Genomic DNA, 19,901 nt, shown 5'->3' with positions numbered 1-19,901 from the left:
TCCTCCTCCTCCCATAGAGCTCCTCCTCCTCCTCCTCCTCCTCCCACAGAGCTCCTCCTCCTCCTCCTCCCACAGAGCTCCTCCTCCTCCTCCCATAGAGCTCCTCCTCCTCCTCCTCCTCCTCCCACAGAGCTCCTCCTCCTCCTCCTCCTCCTCCCACAGAGCTCCTCCTCCTCCTCCTCCCACAGAGCTCCTCCTCCTCCTCCTCCTCCTTCACAGAGCTCCTTCTCCTCCTTCTCCTCCTCCTCCTCCTCCTCCTCCCACAGTGCCCAGGGGAGGCCTAAGGAGAGTCGGGGCCGCCCAGGGCACCCACTGGCCACAGCACGTACTTGAGGGTGAGCTTGCTGTGGCAGGCGGAGCAGGAGCAGCTGGCACACCAGGCTTTGTTGAGGGCTGACAGCACTGTGAGGGCAGAGGGCGCACCCAGAGGAACGGGGTGGGGGGACGGGGGCACGTGGCAGAGGCCTTTTTTAAAAAAAAATCAATCTTTATTGTTCATATTATTACAAAGGTTCCTCATTTCTTCCCCCCTCCACCAGGCTCCCACCCCACCCTCCGCCGCCCTCCCCTCCCCATTGTCCTCATCCATAGGTGCACAGTTTATGTTCAGGGTCTCTTCCTCCCTCCTTTTCCCCAATAGTAAATGCCTTTTCAGATAGTAAATCAGTTACTTAGCATTTTCTCATATCAATAATACCTCCACATGCCCAATGATACACTTCACACAAAGACAATTTCCAAATAGGTCAACCAACCTCATCCAGGCCCCACCCAAGGCACTCAGAGATCAACACCCCAGCGCTATACTAACTCAACACATCAGATCTAAGCCTTCATCACTTGATTCAGCAGACCCTCAAGTTCTCGCAAAGTTTCCAGCCATGTCTGAGAGGCAGCCGTGGGGCGGGGGCAGGCGAGGAGCGAACTGTTCCGGGCCTGGCTGCTCCGGGCCTGGCCTCTGTTGCTCTGGTCTGTTCCACAACCAGCTGCTCCGGGTCTGGCCACTGCCGCCCCCGACCTAGTTGCTCTGGACTTGGCAGCTGCTACTCCGGGCCTGGGCCGCACCTGATCCGGCTGCTTCGGGCCCGGCCGCTCCAGGCCTGGTCACTCTCAGCCTGGCAGCTGCTACTCCGGGCCTGGTCGCACCCGACCCGTGCTGCTCTGGGCCTGGCCACTCCCAGCCTGGTAGCCGCTCTCCGGGCCTGGCCGCACCAGACCCGGCTGTTCCGGGCCCGGCCACTCCGGGCCTGGCCGCTCCCAGCCTGGCACCGCGTGCTCCGGCTGGCCGCACCAGACCCTGCTGTTCCGGGCCCCTGCCACGCCGGGTCCTGGCCGCTCCCCAGCCTGGCAGCCGCTGGCTCCGGGCCTGGCCGCACCAACCCGGCTTAGCTGCTGGGCCCGGTCTGCGCCCCGGCCCCGGGCCGCATCTGAGCGCTAACCGTTGCCCTCAATCACGTGGCTGCAGCGGTAGCAGACATCACCGAAGAGCTGCAGCCAGGCAGAGGTCAGACACGGGCGGCGACCCGGGGTCAGGGATGCTGTGCCCCCCGCCCCTCGCCCCCAGAGTGCTCAGCCTCCACCTGGCCTCGGCCTCCTGCCAGGATACAGCCTCCGCCCGAGGAAGCCACCAGGGGCAACCCCTGGCCGTCAGAGCTGCCCCGGGGGGCACCCCAGTGCCCCTCTGCCCCTCGGCCTTCCGGAGAGCGGGAGGGGAAAGGAGGGGAGGAGAGGAGAAGGGAAGGGAAGGGGAGGGGAGAGGGGGGGGCGGAGGGGAGGACAGTGAAGGGAGGAAAAGGGAGGGGAGGGGGCGGAGGGGAGGGAGGGCAGGGAGGGCAGGGCCCGGGCGTGTGGATGGTGCCGCCCTCACCTGGCCGTAGTGGAGCGCGCAGTAGGCCAGGCCCTTCCTCTCGTAGTGCTGGTGGCCCAGGAACTGCTTCGCGCACTGGGCGCACACTGAGTGCTGCGGGGGCTGTGACGGGGCGGTGACCGGGGCGGTGACGGGGCGGTGGACGGGGCGGTGAACAGGGGGGGGCGGTGACGGGGGCGGTGACGGGGCGGTGACGGGGCGGTGACGGGGCGGTGATGGAGGGGCGGTGACGGGGGGGGCGGTGACGGGGGGGCGGTGACAGGGGGGTGGTGACGGGGGGGCGCGGTGACGGGGGCGGTGACCGGGGCGGTGACGGGGCGGTGATGGGGGGCGGTGACGGGGGGCGGTGACGGGGGCGGTGACGGGGGGCGGTGACGGGGGGCGGTGACGGGGGCGGTGACGGGGGGCGGTGACGGGGGGGGGGGGTGACGGGGCGGTGACGGGGGGGGCGGTGACGGGGCGGTGACGGGGGCGGTGACGGGGCGGTGACGGGGCGGTGACGGGGGGCGGTGACGGGGGGGCGGTGACGGGGGGCGGTGACGGGGCGGTGACGGGGGGGGCGGTGACGGGGGGGCGGTGACGGGGCGGTGCGGGGGGCGGTGACGGGGGCGGTGACGGGGGCGGTGACGGGGGGGGGGCGGTGACGGGGCGGTGACGGGGGGGGCGGTCGGAACGGGGCGGTGACGGGGGCGGTGACGGGGCGGTGCGGGGGGGGGGGCGGTGACGGGGGCGGTGACGGGGGCGGTGACGGGGCGGTGACGGGGGGGAGGGGGCGGTGACGGGGCGGTGAACGGGGAGGCGGTGACGGGGCGGTGACGGGGGCAGTGACGGGGGGGGCGGTGACGGGGCGGTGACGGGGGCGGTGACGGGGGCGGTGACGGGGCGGTGACGGGGCGGTGACGGGGCGGTGACAGGGGCGGTGACGGGGGGGGGCGGTGAACGGGGGGGCGGTGACGGGGCGGTGACGGGGGGCGGTGACGGGCGCGTGACGGGGGGCGGTGTCCGGGGCGGTGACGGGGAGCTGGAACGGGGCGGTGACGGGGCGATGACGGGGGGCGGTGACGGGGCGGTGACGGGGCGGTGACGGGGGGCGGTGACGGGGGGCGCGTGACGGGGGGCCGGTGTCGGGGGGCGGTGGTCGGGGGCGGTGACGGGGGGGGCGATGAAGGGGGCGGTGACGGGGGCGGTGACGGGTGGGGTGACGGGGCGGTTCGGGGCGGTACGGGGGGGCGGACGAGACGGGCGGTGACGGGGGCGGTGACGGGGGGCGGTGACGGGGCGGTGACGGGGGCGGTGACGGGGCGGTGACGGGGGGCGGTGACGGGGCGGTGACGGGGGCGGAGCCCTTGCGGGGTCACAGGTCCGGGGCTGCTCCCTCCGGGGACCCCGGGCCAGGAGACCCCCGGCCCAACGCCCGGACAGGGACCCGCACAGCCCGCGGCTCCGGGCCACAGGCCCTGGGTGGGCCAGGCCGCTCTGCCCCACCCGGAGCCGCGGGCTCCTCCAGCAGCTGCACCTGCCCTGGGGGCTCAGCCCGGGCAGGCCCACCACCACCAGCCCCATCCCCCAGCCCCTGTGTGAGCCCCCAGCCCCAGCCCCCAGCCCCATCCCACCAGTGCCCTCTGTGAGCCCCCATCCCATCCCTGCCCCCTCTGTGAGCCCCCCAAAATTCCCATCCCCTGCCCCCTCCGATGAGCCCCCATCCCCTGCCCCCTCTATGAAGCCCCCATCCCATCCCCTCCTGGCCCCCTCATATGAGCCCCCCATCCCCATCCCCACCCTGCCCCCCTCTATTAACACCCCATCCCCTACGCCCCATCCCCCCCATCCACCCTGCCCCCCTCTGTGAGCCCCCATCCCCTGCCCCCCTCTATGAGCCCCCATCCCCATCCCCTGCCCCCCTCTATGAGCCCCCATCCCCTGCCCCCCTCTATGAGCCCCCATCCCCTGCCCCCCTCTGTGAGCCCCCATCCCCTGCCCCCTCTGTGAGCCCCCATCCCCATCCCCTGCCCCCCCTGTGAGCCCCTGACCCCCGGCCTGCAGGGCCCCTCTGTGAGCCCCCATCCCCATCCCCTGCCCCCCTCTATGAGCCCCCATCCCCTGCCCCCCTCTATGAGCCCCCATCCCCATCCCCCATCCCCATCCCCTGCCCCCTCTGTGAGCCCCCATCCCCTGCCCCCCTCTGTGAGCCCCCATCCCCTGCCCCCCTCTGTGAGCCCCCATCCCCATCCCCTGCCCCCCCTCTGAGCCCCTGACCCCCGGCCTGCAGGGCCCTGTGTGAGCCCCAGCAGTGTCAGCCCAGGGAGCAGGACCAGGGCAGGGGCTGCGGGCTTCTGGTCTGGGCACAGCATGTGCAGATGGCGCTGACCTGGCACCAGACAGGCTGGCTCACAGCCCCTCTTCCCTCTCCACCTCCCCACCAGCAGCACCCTCCTCACCCTGCCCCTCCTCGGAGCCCCGTGTCAGCCCCTTTGGGGCCAGCCCCTGAAGAGCCTCCCGCCCCGGCACCTCCCCGCCCGCCCTGCCCTCCCTGGTACCTGCAGTGGGTGCAGCTGAAGTGGTCGGGCTGGCAGGGGTCACTCCTGAACAGGAGGGGCGGCTCCTCGCTGACCAGGTGGCACGGCTGGCAGACGTGCTTGCCCAGGCCCTGGGCCTTCTCCCAGCTGTGGCAGGGCGGCACAGGTGCCTGTGGAAGTGCAGGCACTGAGACGGCCCGGCACAGAGGCCGGCGCCCCCTGCTCCGCCCCTTCCCACGTCCAGGACAGAGCAGCCAACTGAGCTCTTCTCTCCGTCCACCGAGCCCAAGACGTTGTGTGGACCAGAGTAGACATTTCCCTGACTTTTGCTAAGAAATTAGTTTTATTTTTCAAATGCCTCCCAACAGGCATGAGTGGTCACATGGCCAGTGGCAGCCACCACGGCAGGTCCAGCAGGGCGGCCAGGAGGCTGAGAGGGCCGCCTCTCCCTGGGCTCGCCCGGGGACTGCATCTGCAGGCTGTGTGTGCAAAGGGGAGCCCTCTGCAGGCTGTGTGTGCAAAGGGGAGCCGTCTGCAGGCTGTGTGTGCAAAGGGGAGCTGTCTGCAGGCTGTGTGCAGGCTGTGTGCAAAGGGGAGCCATCTGCAGGCTGTGTGTGCAAAGGGGAGCCCTCTGCAGGCTGTGTTTAGGCTGTGTGTGTGCAAAGGGGAGCCGTCTGCAGGCTGTGTGTGCAAAGGGGAGCCGTCTGCAGGCTGTGTGTGCAAAGGGGAGCCCTCTGCAGGCTGTGTGTGCAAAGGGGAGCCCTCTGCAGGCTGTGTGTGTGCAAAGGGGAGCCCTCTGCAGGCTGTGTGTGCAAAGGGGAGCCCTCTGCAGGCTGTGTTTAGGCTGTGTGTGTGCAAAGGGGAGCCCTCTGCAGGCTGTGTGTGCAAAGGGGAGCCCTCTGCAGGCTGTGTTTAGGCTGTGTGTGTGCAAAGGGGAGCCGTCTGCAGGCTGTGTGTGCAAAGGGGAGCCCTCTGCAGGCTGTGTTTAGGCTGTGTGTGTGCAAAGGGGAGCCATCTGCAGGCTGTGTGTGTGCAAAGGGGAGCCGTCTGCAGGCTGTGTGTACAGAGGAGCCATCTGCAGGCTGTATGTGTGCAAAGGGGAGCTGTCTGCAGGCTGTGTGTGTGCAAAGGGGAGTGCGGGCCAGCAGAGGCACCAACCGGGGCCTGTCCCACAGGCTCCTCCGTGAGGCCCCGGTTGGTGCTGCCCCTGCCCTGGGCAGTGGCTGTGGCGCCACGGCATCACCCAGCAGGGTGCTGCCCTGGCCTTGGGTGCCAGGTCCCCAGGCACACTCCTTCCCCGCCGGCCTCCATCTGCAAATGCCCGGGGCACACTCCCCGATCCACTCGATCCCGGTTCCCCTGGCGATGGAGGGCTGCCCCTCACGCTCCAGGCCCGTGGGGCCCAGGCAGGCCTGCTCCCTCTGGGCCTGGGCTCCATGCTGTGCAGCACTGGCCTCTGCCCGCCCCGGTGGTGGGAATGGCAAGGGGCTCGAGTGGGTGCCCGCGGCCGCGTGCTCAGAGGCTCCCAGCCACGCTGCCCCGGGTGAGGAGGACGAGGGTGGTGGCACAGGAGAAGGTGGGCATTGCTCTCGGACGGCACGGCAAGACCCGGGCTGGGAGCTGCGACCCTGGCGCCCTGTCCATCCAAGGCCTCGGCCTTCAGCTCTGTGACTCGGATTCCCCTTTTCAGTCCCCAGATCCCTGAAGCCCAGGGGGCTGTCCGCCCCCCGGCCCGGGGCCCTGCCATAGCAGCCTGAGGGAGGCCATTCCCCGCTGCCCACACAGTGCCTGGGGGCCTCTTGTCATCACACTCAACCCACGTGGGGCAGCCTTTCCTCAAAGCTACGGGAACTGGCACAACTCCCCCAGTCCTGTTGCAGTGACCTCGTCTCTGTGGGCAGTCACCCGACCACAGAAATGGCCTGCCAGGCAGCAGCCGACACCCTCATCCCCAGCCAATGAGCCGCTGCCAGGCGCCCTCCGGCACCAGCAGGCAGACTCGAGGGGCCCAGCTCTCCGACAGAACCCAGATGCCCCCTGCAGACCTGAAGGCAGGCGACTGCGAGGATTCCTCCCGCGAAGGAAGATGGAGCCCCACTTCCTGGCCAGCTCCTCCTCCTGAGCCGCTAGGTCTGCAGGGCAGCCACCCCCACGCGGCCAGCAGGCCAAGGCAGAACAAGTTCAAGGCAGCTTCTCCACAAGGTGGCCACAAACATGTTTCACATTTTAACTAAAGTATTTAAAAGTTTTGAAATTCAAAATGGCAGCTTGGGGCCCATGCCACCGGACACATCATTTTTGGAAAGATGGAGGAACAGCCTCTGTGTGAGGGTCTCGGAGCAGCGAACGCCCAGTAGGGCTTGGGGGCCGGGGCGGTGGGCAGCCTCCGGGAGGGGCGAGGTGCAGACAGCGCCATTATGAGGCCGCAGCTGGCCGGCGGGATAAAGGCCGTGGCTGTGCCCAAAGGGAGCGATTATCGGAGGACACAGGGCCCCACATCGGTGTCCTGAAAAGATCCGTCATCCAGCAGACAGACACCCCAGCCTCTCCCTCCCCACTCACCAGCCCCTCACTGTCTCCTGTGCAGGCTTGGGAGCCTGAGCCAGTTGCCATGGCAGCCAGTGGTGGGAGATTGTCCCCTTCTGAAATGGCTAGTGTGCCTGTCCGTCCCAGCAGCCCCCGCCCGCCCGCAGCACTCCCAGGCCCGCACACTCGGCCTCTGTGGTGCCGGCCCAGCTGGGCGCGGGCGCGGGCGCGGGGGCACTCAGCCGCCCAGCGGGCCGGCACCACAAGGGACCCTTGGTGAGCGGCCTGAGAGCGGGGGCCGCCGCCTCCCCTCCTCTCCTTAAATAGCTGCTCCGCCCGGCCGCTGCAGGAGCTCACACAGCCTTCCTTCCGGCTGCACCTGCGAGAGGTAAGGGGGAGGGCGGAGGGCGGAGGGCGGCGTGGCCTGCCCGGAGGTGCTCTGCATGCTCCTCCCTATGAAGACACCCTCACCAGAGCGGCTGCAGAGTCCCTGCCCACAGGACCTGCTCCAGGGGAGCTGCCGGCCGCCCAGCCCTCACCTGCCGGGCTGAGCCAGCGCGGCAGCCGCAGGGCGGAGCGCGGCCCGCCTGCCAGCGCACTGAGCCTCCTAATGGCCCCGCCGGTCACTCACCTCCCCACGGCCCGCACTCCGGGCCCTGGGCCTCCCCTGAGCAGGGCAGGGAGAGCGGAATGCAGACCGTCCTGGGAAACCCTACCACACCCCTGGCGGGCGGGACAGGGAACCAGCTGACAGCATTGGAACTGAGTCTCGCCTGGAGCGGCTCAGCCCTGGCAGGGAGGCGGCTCCAGCGAGTAGCAGAGCGGTGGTGGGACCAGGGCCCACGCTCGGAGGAGCTCTGCGGTCACCACCCGAAGCTCCTCCTTTCTGAACAAGGGCCCTGCATTTCGCGTTGTATGGACCCCCCAAGCTTGTCACTGGCCCTGGGGCCAGGCGGACAGCCGGCCTCGGGCTGCGGGCCGTCCAGAGCACGGCCCGGGTGCTGGGTGTCCCTGTGAGCTGGCCTCCAGCTCCCAGGCTATCGCCCAGCCCAGTGACCCTGGCAGGTTCGCAGACTCAGGCTGATTCCTACTCTGCAAAATGGGTCCCTGAGGCCTGCCTCTGCACCCCTGGCAGCCGCCAGTCAGCAGCACAGTCTGCAGGGAAGGCTGCAGGCGGGGCCTGGAGGGAGGCGCCCAGCTGGCCCTCAGCAGCCCTCCCTCATCCCTGGGCTCCAAAGGCCCAGCCTCTTCCCAGGCCCCACCCCTCCGCCCCTCTCTCCATACGCACAGGTCACACACACTTGGAAACAGCAGGAAAACCGCCTCCAAATGCTAATTTCAGGCATCCTGCAATTCTCTGGAGCCAGAGGGGACCATTTGGGTGGGGAAAAATCATGGGTCCCTTCAAAAATTAAAAAAAAATCCTATATAATAAAGAGGTAATATGCAAATTAGCCATCACGCCCCCTCCCCCCCAAAAAAAGATGGCTGCCTATGACCAGGCCAGCAGGGGGGTTAGTAAGGGATAACCAAACAACTGAACAAGCAGGCTGCTGGGGTGACCAGGCTGTCAGGAGGGGGGGCCAGTAAGAGATGACCAGGCTGGCCAGTGGGGCAGTGAGGGGCTAACAGGCCAGCAGAGGGGGTGGGGCAGTTAAGGGCAACCAGGCAGACAGGCAGGTGAGTGATTAGAAGCCAGTGGTCCAGAATAGGAAGCGAGAGGTCTGACGGCCAGTTTAGGCCCCATCCAGGATCAGGCCTAATATGGAAGGCGAACATCCTCCAAGGGGTCCGGATTGGAGAGGGTGCAGGCTGGGCTAAGGGGACCCCATCGTGCATGAATTTCTGTGCACTGGGCCTGCAGTGTGATGTAATTAGATGTCCACTCCCTCCATCCCTTAGCAGGCGTCCTCAAACTTTTTAAAGTGGGGGCCAGATCACGGTCCCTCAGAGAGCTGGAGGGCCGGACTATATGAACTACTAATTCCTACTGTAACACCTCGGCTGCGCTCACTGCCCAAAAAACCTGGCGGGCCGGATCAGACTCCTCTGCGGGCCGCATGTGGCCCGCGGGCCGTAGTTTGAAGACGCCTGCTTAAAGCAATCAGCAGCCACTGCTCCCTGATGCTCCTCCCATCCCCTGGACACGCCCTATTCCCTCCCATCCCCTGGGCCCTCCCCCCTGCTCCCTCCCATCCCCTGGACCCTTCCCCAGCTCCCTCCCATCCCCTGGGCCCTCCTCCCTACTCCCTCTCATCCCCTGGGCCCTCCCCCCTACTCCCTCCCATCACCTGGGTCCTCCCCCTTCTCCCTAACATTCCCTGGGCCCCCTCTGCTCCCTCCAATCCTCTGGGCCCTCCCCCTGCTCCCTCCCATCCCTGGACCCACCCTGCTCCCTCCTATCCCCCGGGCCCTCCCCCTGCTCCCTCCCATCCCCTGGGCCCTCCCCCTGCTCCCTCCCATCCCCTGGGCCCTCCCCCTGCTCCCTCAGTGGCCCAGGGGCACACGGGCAGGGCCCAGCCTGTCCCCTGTCCGTGAGGCAGGAGCTCAGTGTGCTGAGGCCCATGAGGAAAGCCCTCTGAGCCAGCACCCAGAACCTGGACCGTTCCCTCATCAGGTGCTTCTCCTGGCACAGCCCTCTCCTGCCCAGCCCCCTCCCCACCCCGGGAGCCTCCGGAGAGCCGTGGGCACCCAGGACTGGAGCAGCAGGGCCAGGAGGCCACCCTCTCCTGCTGCACCTCCCCCTCCAGGCCTGGAGGGTCCGGTGTTTGGGGGGACGTACCCGCCTTTTGGGTCTCCAGAGCAGCCCGGTATCAAAACAAGTGCATGTCACCTGTCTGTGGGGAGAACCTGGCTCGCCAGGCCCGGCCCTGGCCTCCATGTGGGTGCGGCAGGCGGGTGCTCCCGCCCGGCCTCTTGGGTCCTGGGAGCACCTGTGGCCAGTGGCCCTCCTCTGGCAGCGCCTGGCTGCGGCAGGGGCCACACTGCACCCGCCCTGGGGGCGTGCGGCCTCAGGCCCTGCGGAGCTGAGTGCTAGCAGGGCACCTAGGCTCCCCCAGGAAGGGGCTCAGGCCCACGTACCACCCTGCCTCAGACAGCACCCTGAGGGCCCTTCCCGCCTCCCCCGGGGCTGACTGCGAGGTCTGAGACCATGGAGTCCACCCCCCACACACACACACACACACACACACCCTGGCGCAGAGCCTTCACACAGCGGTGCGTCCGCAGCAGGCAGCGCGGGGCTGGCTCTGTGTGCGTCTGGGAACCGGCCGTGCACGGCGGGCTGGGCGGGTCTGTCCCGGCCCCACCCCAGGCCGCGCTCTACCGACCCTTCCTCCGTCCTCAGGCTCCGGGCTCTGCCTCCAGCCCAGCATGACCGGCCTCGGCCTCGAGGGCGCCTCCGGGCTGGCCGCCAACCGCTCCCTGGCAGCGGCGGACCCGTGCGGCCGGGAGACGCGGCTGGAGAATGTGCTCTTGGCCTCCTTCTACCTCCTGGACTTCCTCCTGGCGTTCCTGGGCAACGCCCTGGCCCTGTGGCTCTTCCTCCGGGACCGCCGGGCAGGCACCCCGGCCGACGTGTTCCTGCTGCACCTGGCCCTGGCCGACCTGGCCGCCGTGCTGGCGCTGCCCGCGCGCCTGGTCTACCACTTCTCCGGGAGCCACTGGCCCTTCGGGGAGGTGCCCTGCCGCCTCGCCGGCTTCCTCTTCTACCTCAACATGTACGCCAGCATCTACTTCCTCACCTGCATCAGCGCCGACCGCTTCCTGGCCATCGTGCACCCCGTCCGGTCCCTCAAGCTCCGCCGGCCGCGCTACGCGCACCTGGCCTGCGCCTTCCTGTGGGCGGTGGTGGCCGTGGCCATGGCCCCGCTGCTGCTGAGCCCGCAGACCGTGCGCTCCGGCCGCGCGGTGGTCTGCCTGCAGCTGTACCGGGAGAAGGCCTCGCCCCACGCGCTCGTGTCGCTGGCCGTGGCCTTCGCCTTCCCCTTCGTCACCACGGTGACCTGCTACCTGCTGATCCTGCGCAGCCTGCGGCGGGGCCCCCGCGTGGACGCGCGCCTCCGGGGCCGGGCGGTGCGCACCATCGCGCTGGTGCTGGCCATCTTCCTGGTGTGCTTCCTGCCCTACCACGCGCACCGGGCCGTCTACGTGTTGCGCCGCCACCGCAGCCCCTCCTGCGCCGCCCGGCGCGCCCTGGCCCTGGGCAACCGGCTCACCTCCTGCCTCACCAGCCTCAACGGGGCCCTGGACCCCGTCGTGTACTTCTTCGTGGCCGAGAAGTTCCGCAGCACCCTGTGCAGCCTGCTCGGCGGCCCCCGGCCCTCGGGGCGGCCCCCTAGCCTGGGAGGGAGGACCACCGAGAGCTCGGTGAGCGCCAGGTCCGAGCTGTGAGCTTCCCCAGCCACACGCCCGCCCCACCAGGTCAGACCTCATCCCCCAGGGGCCAGTTCGTGGTCCTGTCTCCCCCACGCACAAACCCCTGAAAAGGGAGCACCGTCTGCAGGCTGCCCTGTGGCCTGGCCCTGCGCCGGGGTCTCAGTGGTCACCGCAGCAGGAGGGCAGGAGGCCCGCTTTCCTGGGTGCTGCCGGCGCTCCGGCTCCTTCCCCTCGGACACAGCGGCTCGGCAGGGAGGCCCGGGCATGGGGGGGGGGGGGGGGGGGCGCAGTACTTCCCGTGATGCGCAGGTGCTGGCGTTCCCTTGGCGCCTTTGCCAGGTGCCCTGGGTTCCGGAGCCGGAGCCGCCGGCACCTCCAGAGCATGGCCTGCCCCTGCCCCTCCTGCTGCCGGAGCCGCTCGGAGCGGGGCACTGCCACCCCCGCTTCTCACAGCTGCCCACGGAGTCCTGGCCGCGCAGACCAGCGGGAGTGTGGTCAGGCCTGCGGAGCCCTCGGCGGGGAGCTGGCCTCCGCCATCGGCCTGCGGGCTCCTCCGCGCCACTGCCACCGGCCAGGCTGAGCAGCTCCGCGGCGTCCCACCATCGACTAGACACGGCCTGCGGCAGGTCTCCGTGTGTTGGTTAGGCGCTCCCAGACTTCTCTCCAACCCCAGGACGGCACTGGGGCGAAGGGGCAGCGGGGCGGCCGCGCTCTGGACTCCCGCAGAGCGCGCCCCCAACCCGAGCTCTGCGCCCTCAGAGTGCGCCCATCGCCAGAGCACCTTCCCTCTCCTGCGGGCTCTCTGAGGAGGCGTGCGCCGGCCTGCGCCTGTGTCTTGGGAGGGGGCAGGACGTGCTCAGGCACACCCGGCAGGGGGCACACCCACAGCGGGCACACCCGGCAGGGGGCACACCCACAGCGGGCACACCCGGCAGCGGGCACACCCACAGGGGGCACACCCGGCAGGGGGCACACCCACAGCGGGCACACCCGGCAGCGGGCACACCCGGCAGCGGGCACACCCCCGGCAGTGGGCACACCTGGCAGCGGGCACACCCAGGGGCGGGCACACACCCGGCAGGGGGCACACCCACAGCGGGCACACCCGGCAGCGGGCACACCCACAGGGGGCACACCCGGCAGCGGGCACACCCCCGGCAGCGGGCACACCTGGCAGCGGGCACACCCAGGGGCGGGCATACACTGGCAGCGGGCGCACACCCGGCAGGGGGCACACCTGGCAGCGGGCACACCCGGCAGCGGGCACACCCAGGGGAGGGCACACCCCCGGCAGCGGGCACACCCCCGGCAGCGGGCACACCTGGCAGCGGGCACACCCGGCAGCGGGCACACCTGGCAGCGGGCACACCCAGGGGCGGGCACACACCCGGCAGGGGGCACACCCACAGCGGGCACACCCGGCAGCGGGCACACACCCAGAGGGGGCACACCCAGCAGGGGCCCGGCCAGGCTCCTGCCGAGCGCCCGAGCCCGGTGGACAGGCTGTGAGGGCGGCAGCGCTGAGCTCGCTAGCAGAGCAGAGGGCAGGGCGCTGTCAGAGCGGTGGGAGCCGGGACCGGGGTGTGTGGAGGGGGCAGCGCGCAGGCGGCTCTGCCCTGAGCGGGTTCAGTGTGTGTGTGTGTGGGGGGGGGGGGGGGCTGCACTGGGGTGCCTGTGCACAGACCGAGCGGAGGGGGTGCCTGTGCACAGACCGAGCGGAGGGGGCGCCTGTGCACAGACCGAGCGGAGGGGGTGCCTGTGCACAGACCGAGCGGAGGCGCAGTGGCCGGGCCAAGGCCACAGGAGGACAGTGGGAGGGCACACAGACCGGAGGGCCCAGTGCGGAGCCCCAGGCGCCAGCAGGAGGGGAGCCCCTGGAGAAGACCCGAGTGCGTGGCCACAGAGAAGGCATTTCAGCAGGAAAGAGGCCTAGGCAGAGCCCCCGAGGCCGGCAGCCTCCCAGGGTGGCGCTGGGGGCCATGGGCCCCGAGGGGGCTGAGGCCATGGAGCAGATGGGGAGGGCTGCGGAGGGCGCTTTGGGCCTTGGGGCCACCCAGCCTTAGGGCGGGAGGAGGGAGGGCGGAGGGAGGAGGGAGGGCGGGGGGGAGGGGGGCGGGAGGGAAGGAGGGAAGGAGGAGGGAGGGAAGGAGGGAAGGAGGAGGGAGGGAGGGAGGAGGGAGGGAGGGGGGAAGGGGGAAGGGAGGGAAGGAGGGAAGGAGGAGGGAGGGAGGGAGGAGGGAGGGGGGAAGGGGGGAGGGAGGAGAGCTACTGAAGCCTCCAGCCTTCTCAACAGGGCACAGGGTGAGCAGAGACATGGCCAGGCTGCAGGGCACAGATGCTGGGCAGCCAGGTGCCCCAGGGCCTGGCCCCTCAGGGAGCAGGAGGGAGGCCACCTGAGTGGGTGGGTGGAGACAGTGGGCGGAGGGGGAAGTGGAGGGCCCCTCTCTGAGAGCCTGGAGTTAGGTGCAAGGAGGCCTGGCGGAGCCCAGGAGGCGTACGAACTTAAGAGTGACAGCCCGGCCGACACCAGTTTGGCTCAGTGGATAGAGCGTCGGCCTGCGGACTGAAAAGTCCCGGGTTCGATTCCAGTCAAGGGCACATCCCCAGTAGGAGGTGTGCGAGAGGCAGCTGATTGATGATTCTCTCTCATCAATGTTTCTAACTCTCAATCCCTCTCCCTTCCTCTCTGTAAAAAATCTATAAAATATATCTTTTTTTAAAAAGAGTGACAGCCGGCCTGCTCTCTCCAGAGCCCAGCCGGGGCAGGTGGGAGGCGGAGGCTGGTGTCACCTGACTCACTCCTGAGGGCTGCCAGCTCCCGCTCGGCACCTCCTTCGCCACCCGCTCACTTGCCGGTGTTCTTCACGAAGCCCAGGTGGGCCAGCTCCGCTCCGCACAGCCGGCAGCAGAAGCAGCCTGGGTGCCAGCTGTTGTTCATGGCCTTGATGACGCGGCCAAGGATGGACTCGCCTGAAAGAGGAGGTCCCTGCTGGCCAGGGCCGGGCCCTCCCTCCGCCCAGCCCCAAGCCCAGTCCACACGGCCCCAGGCCCGGTGCAGCCCCGGGAGCTGCCTGAGGGGCCTGAAGGCTGGTGCTCAGAGAAACAGGCACGGGAGAGCTCCAGACCTGGCCACACGGGGACCCTGGCCACATAGGACCTAGCCACATGGGACCCACACGGGACCTGGCCACACGGGACCCACACGGGACCTGGCCTCACGGGGCCCCGGCCTCACGGGGACCCTGGCCCACCGGCCCGCCACCACCCTTACGTACCACAGGAGCCATAGCACGGAGCAAACAGCATCTGGAAGTTGTGCTCGCAGTACTTCCGGCCTTCAAACTGCAAATGGGCAGCAGAGCCAGCGTCATCTGGTCTGCACGGCGGCTCTGTCTGGTCAGACAGGCACCCACTCTGCTACCCTCCCAGGGCACAGCCTGCAGGAAGTGCGGAGGGACGGGCCGCAGGCTGGGAGCACTGGGCGGGTGTGGGCTGCACGTGTCACTTGCCCCTGCCCTTTCTCTCCGTGTGAGACGTGCATTTCCTAGAGGCACAGAAGGCCAGGGAGGGGGCACAGAAGGGGGGCCGGGGAGAGCCCCAGGCACAGGCCCCAGGCTCCAGCCTCCACCTCCTGTCTGGGCCCCCGCACCTGGCACAGACCCGCAGGGCCGAAGCGGGCCTTGCTCTCTCCTGGCCCTGGTCTCCCGTTCTCAGAAAGGAGTGTCTCACGGCTGCGACTACAGCAGGCAGCCAGCGACGCCCAGAGGCAGAAACACTCTGGGTGAACGTTCCTGAGCCCGTGCTGTGCGCCGGGCTCTGCTCCCGGCGGCCCGCCGTCCCCACAGCCCGGCGCTCTGCGGCTCCGTGGCTGCGGGCGGCCTCGGCCGTGCTGACCGGCCTGGCCGGGCGGCGCCAGCAGACCTCACAGCGCGGCACACAGGTGCCCGGACACAGCTTCAAAGGCACAGGTGACAGGAAATGTAATAAAATAGGAAGTGGTGGGTTTTAAGGGTTTTTTTGCCTGTTTTTAATAAAATTTTTCTCATTGTGCATTTACATAATTTAACTTTTAATCACTCTAACAACCAACCTGCAAGATTACTGAAAATTTAACAATGTGCGTGTGAGCAAGGCTGCCAGTCTAGCCACCTTCCCCTGCATCTGGGTTACCCCAAAAGCCAACCTCCACCGCCTGTATCCCCAGCCTCCGCCTGCACCCCCAGCCTCCTCCGCCTGCACCCCCAGCCTCCTCCGCCTGCACCCCCAGCCTCCTCCGCCTGCACCCCCAGCCTCCTCCGCCTGCACCCCCAGCCTCCACTGCCTGCACCCCCAGCCTCGTACTGCACCTCCAGCCTCCTCCGCCTGCACCCCCAGCCTCCTCCGCCTGCACCCCCAGCCTCCTCCGCCTGCAACCCCGCCTCCTCCGCCTGCACCCCCAGCCTCCACCTGTACCCCCAGCCTCCTCCGCCTGCACCCCCAGCCTCCTCCACCTGCAGCCCCGCCTCCTCTGCCTGCACCCCCAGCCTCCACCTGTACCCCCAGCCTCCACCTGTACCCCCAGCCTCCTCCTACACCCCCAGCCTCCTCCGCCTGCACCCCCGCGCCCGCCCCCACACAGGCTGCCCGCACCCCGTTTCCCGGTGCGGAAAGGCCCGCGGGCCACGCTCCTGCCTCCGCCCGCAGCCCCGGGCAGTCCCAGAGGGTGCGGTCCAGCGGCCTGGGCCAGGCTCCGGCGGGGAGACAGCGGGTCCCCGCTCCGTCCGCCTGCCGCTGAGCCTTGTCTGGGGGTCGGTGCGCAGGCTCAGGGCGTCCCCAGCCCCATTACCCCGGGCGGGCGCAGAGAGGCTCGGTGCCTTGTCCCTTACCCAGCGGCCGCAGAGTCCAGACCTGAGCCCACACGGCTGACTCAGCGGCTCCTTCCCCCGCGCCCGCCTCCCCAACCACGCCCTCCGCCGCCGGAGGTGGCAGCGCCGGTCTCAGAATCTCCGCAGGACGCACAGGAGCCTGTTTCCAGCGCCTCGGACCGGCCTCCCGCCCCACACGGAGCCCGGAAGGCGGCGGGACAGCCTGGGGCGGGCAGCGGCCGGGCCGGGGCGCAGGGACAGCCTGGGGCGGGCAGCGGCGGGGCCGGGGCGCAGGGACAGCCTGGGGCGGGCAGCGGCGGGGCCGGGGCGCAGGGACAGCCTGGGGCGGGCAGCGGCGGGGCCGGGGCGCAGGGACAGCCTGGGGCGGGCAGCGGCGGGGCCGGGGCGCAGGGACAGCCTGGGGCGGGCAGCGGCCCGGCCCGGGCAGCCACCGCCAGACGGACGGGACCGCCCACTCACACCTCATCCTGGCCTCCAAGGGGCAGCGGGCATGTCCCCGGAGGGGCAGCGCGTGGAGGCGAGGCTGGCCGGGGTCCCAGGAGCGCCGGGCCGGGTCCCTGGCCAGGCAGGGCCCCGCACATGCGGAGGAGGGCAAAGCCTGACTGACCCGGGCGAGCCAGGCAGCAACCATTGAGCTTCCTTCCCTTTCCTGCGACCCCGAGGCCACAAATCCCACCCGGACTCCAGCGGCCCAGCCTCCGGGGTCCAGGCGGTCCAAGGCCGCGGTCCCGGGGGCGGAGGCCGGCAGGCGCCGGGGGCGGGCTTCCCCTTCCCCTGAGGAGCGCACGGGGTCCGCACGGAGTCAGAGCCAGAGCAGCACCGAGATCCGAGCGGAGCGTTCGGCCGCCCAGTCCCTGAACCCTAACTCCGCGGCGGCCTTGGGAACAACAGTCCACAGCCCCAGGTTCCGCCTGCGGGAGAAGGGCCGGCCACGGCCTTCCTGCGGAGGAGGGCCCTGCCCGGGGCACATGCCCGGGAAGAGCCTGGCCGCCCGGGAGCCCTCCTGGACCACAGCCGCCCCCTCCGACCACAGCACGGATGAGCCAGTCAAGCAGGACAGTGCTTTTTGGACCAAACTGTACAAATTTGAATTCTTCATTTGCATAAAAATGGGCCCGTCAGGAATGGGCTGTGCGTTCTGTCAGCCGACCTCCCTCTGTCTCCGTTCCACGCCAGCTGCTTCACAACGGAGCCGTTTCCACTGAATAGTCTCTCTCGTACCGCCTCCCAGTTGGCATTGAATTGGGGACAGGGACCTTCCGTTGACACCAGGGATGAGGGAGCAGACAGAGCCAGAGCTCTCCCAAAGCTTCGTCCCCAAAGAGAGTGCAGCTTCCCCTGCCCGGCCTGCGGGCCCCGGGAAGCCTGGTCCTCCCTCCGCCTCACCCACGCGCCCTGGTACCGCCTGTGGCACCATGGCAGCATCGTCCCGGCAACAGGCAGCGCCGGACAATAACCAGCTGACCGAACACTCACAGGGAAGAGAAGTGAGCTGTGCTTAGGTTCTGAAAAGAGCTGGCACCGCTGGGAATCCAGAAAGCCACGGAGACGCGGGGCTGTGTGCGCGGGAAGCCTGGCCGCGACGCCCGGGTTGTGCGGGGCGGAGCTGACCGCTGACGCTGCAAGGTGGCAGCTGGCCACCGGCTGACCACTCCACAACTGAGCCCAGACTCGGGCGCCAGCACAGACAGACTAGGAGACTAGCTCAGAAAGACCACTGAACACGCCAGCAACACACGGCATAAGCTCTGGGTGGTGCGGATCTGATTGCCAGAGTCCCCGCTTCACAGTGTTTGCAATGTCCAGTTCTCAGCAAAGAAACAGACAGTGTGGCCGATATACAGAGAAAAAGAGCTCGCAGCAGAAACTGTCCCCGTGAAGCCCAAGTGGAGAACATTAATAGATAGAAATAATAAAATGGAACCAAATAGAAATTCTGGAGTTGAAAAGAAATACTAAAGAGAGTCCTTCAGGATGAAATGAAAAGACAGTAGACAATAACTGAATCCACATGAAGAAATGAAGATCAGCCGAAACCGGTTTGGCTCAGTGGTAGAGCGTCGGTCTGCGGACTGAAAGGTCCGGGGTTCGATTCCGGTCAGGGGCATGTACGTTGGTTGTGGGCACATCCCCAGTGGGGGGGTGTGCAGGAGGCAGCTGGTCGATGTTTCTCTCTCATCGACGTTTCTAGCTCTCTATCTCCCTTCCTCTCTGTAAAAAATTAATAAATATATATATATAAAAAGAAAAGAAATGAAGATCAGCAAAGTAAATTTTACATTTATACAGTATAGTAAATTACACAAATAAATACAAAAGACAGTATTAATATAAATGTAGTTTTGTTTTGTAAGCCTTTTTCTGCATCTAATTTAAAGACAGCTGCATAATGAAATAATTTAACACAAAAGAAGAAAATGGTATAGGAATTGAGAAACAAAAAAGATATGACATTTTTAAAAAGAACAAATAGCAGATGTAAACCCTGGAATCTTATCATTATATTAAATGTGAGTTTACTTCTCGAATGGAAAGTCAGAGATTAGCTGAAACCAGATTGGCTCAGTGGATAGAACGTCAGCCTGAGGACTGAAAGGTCCCAGGTTTGATTCTGGTCAAGGGCATGTACCTTGGTTGCGGACACATCCCCAATTGGGGCTGTGCAAGAGGCAGCTGATTAATGACTCTCTCTCATCGATGTTTCTAACTCTCTAACCCTCTCTCTTCCTCTCTGTAAAAAGTCAATAAAATATATATTTTTTAAATTTTCTTTTAAAAAATGGAAAGTCAGAGATTAAATGACCTACCCTGCTGGTTTGGCTCAGTGGATAGAGCATCAGCCTTCGAACTGAGGGGTCGCTGGTTCGATTCTGGTCAGGGCACAGGCCTGGCTTGCAGGCTCAATCCCCAGTGTGGGACGTGCAGGAGGCAGCCAATCAATGATTCTCTCTCATCATTGATGTTTCTGTCTCTCTCCCCTTCTCTCTTCCTCTCTGAAATCAATGAAGATATGTATTTTTAAATGGCCTGATTATATCCTTTTTACAAGGATATCCTTATTACACATTTTTAAAATTGATTTCAGAGAGGAAGGAAGAGGTAGAGAGAGTGAGAAACATTAATGATGAGAAATAATCTGATCAGTTGCCTCCTACATGCCCCACAATGGGGATCAAGCCTGCAACCCAAGCATGTGCCCTGACCAAGATCGAACCGTGGCCTCCTGGTTCAGAGGCCGATGCTCAACCACTGAGCCACCCCAGCGTTACACTTTAGATGGCAAAAACACAAATAGTTTGAAAATAAATAGCACTCAATCGAAAGAGAATTGGGGAAGCAAGTCAGAGAGATCTTGCACATGGGGATCCGCAAGAACAAGGGAGGGTGAGAGTGTGAGCAAGAGAGTGAGGTGAGAGTGTGAGTGAGGAGGACAGGAGGGTGCAGTGGGGACTGTAGGGGGGAGACAGGAGGGTGCTGTGGGGACTGTAGGGGGGAGACAGGAGGGTGCTGTGGGGACTGTAGGGGGGAGACAGGAGGGTGCTGTGGGGACTGTAGGGGGGAGACAGGAGAGTGCTGTGGGGACTGTAGGGAGACAGGAGGGTGCTGTGGGGACTGTAGGGAGACAGGAGGGTGCTGTGGGGACTGTAGGGAGACAGGAGGGTGCTATGGGGACTGTAGGGAGACAGGAGGGTGCTGTGGGGACTGTAGGGAGACAGGAGGGTGCTGTGGGGACTGTAGGGGGGAGACAGG

At 66.8% G+C, this 19,901-nt stretch overlaps 2 protein-coding genes across 2 annotated transcripts; one reads left to right on the top strand and one right to left on the bottom strand.

Moving 5' to 3' along the window:
- Positions 1-265: 265 nt before the first annotated feature.
- LIMS2 (LIM zinc finger domain containing 2) lies at positions 266-17,576 on the bottom strand. Its single transcript, XM_045575115.1, is given in 8 exon segments — positions 266-402; positions 1,440-1,488; positions 1,868-2,003; positions 4,405-4,543; positions 4,546-4,553; positions 14,136-14,256; positions 14,562-14,703; positions 17,538-17,576. Coding segments are annotated over 8 exon segments (756 nt in total). The 3' UTR covers positions 266-280.
- GPR17 (G protein-coupled receptor 17) lies at positions 10,161-11,456 on the top strand. The gene has a single exon (XM_036420307.2). It carries the CDS (start codon positions 10,282-10,284, stop codon positions 11,299-11,301), a length of 1,020 nt encoding a protein of 339 aa, XP_036276200.1. The 5' UTR covers positions 10,161-10,281; the 3' UTR covers positions 11,302-11,456.
- Positions 17,577-19,901: the final 2,325 nt, after the last annotated feature.

Source organism: Pipistrellus kuhlii, unplaced genomic scaffold (assembly GCF_014108245.1).
Source record: "Pipistrellus kuhlii isolate mPipKuh1 unplaced genomic scaffold, mPipKuh1.p scaffold_m20_p_66, whole genome shotgun sequence".
In the NCBI taxonomy this organism is placed as follows: domain Eukaryota; kingdom Metazoa; phylum Chordata; class Mammalia; order Chiroptera; family Vespertilionidae; genus Pipistrellus; species Pipistrellus kuhlii.
Note: the sequence above shows the minus strand (reverse complement) of the source record. Positions and strands in the feature narration are given on the sequence as shown.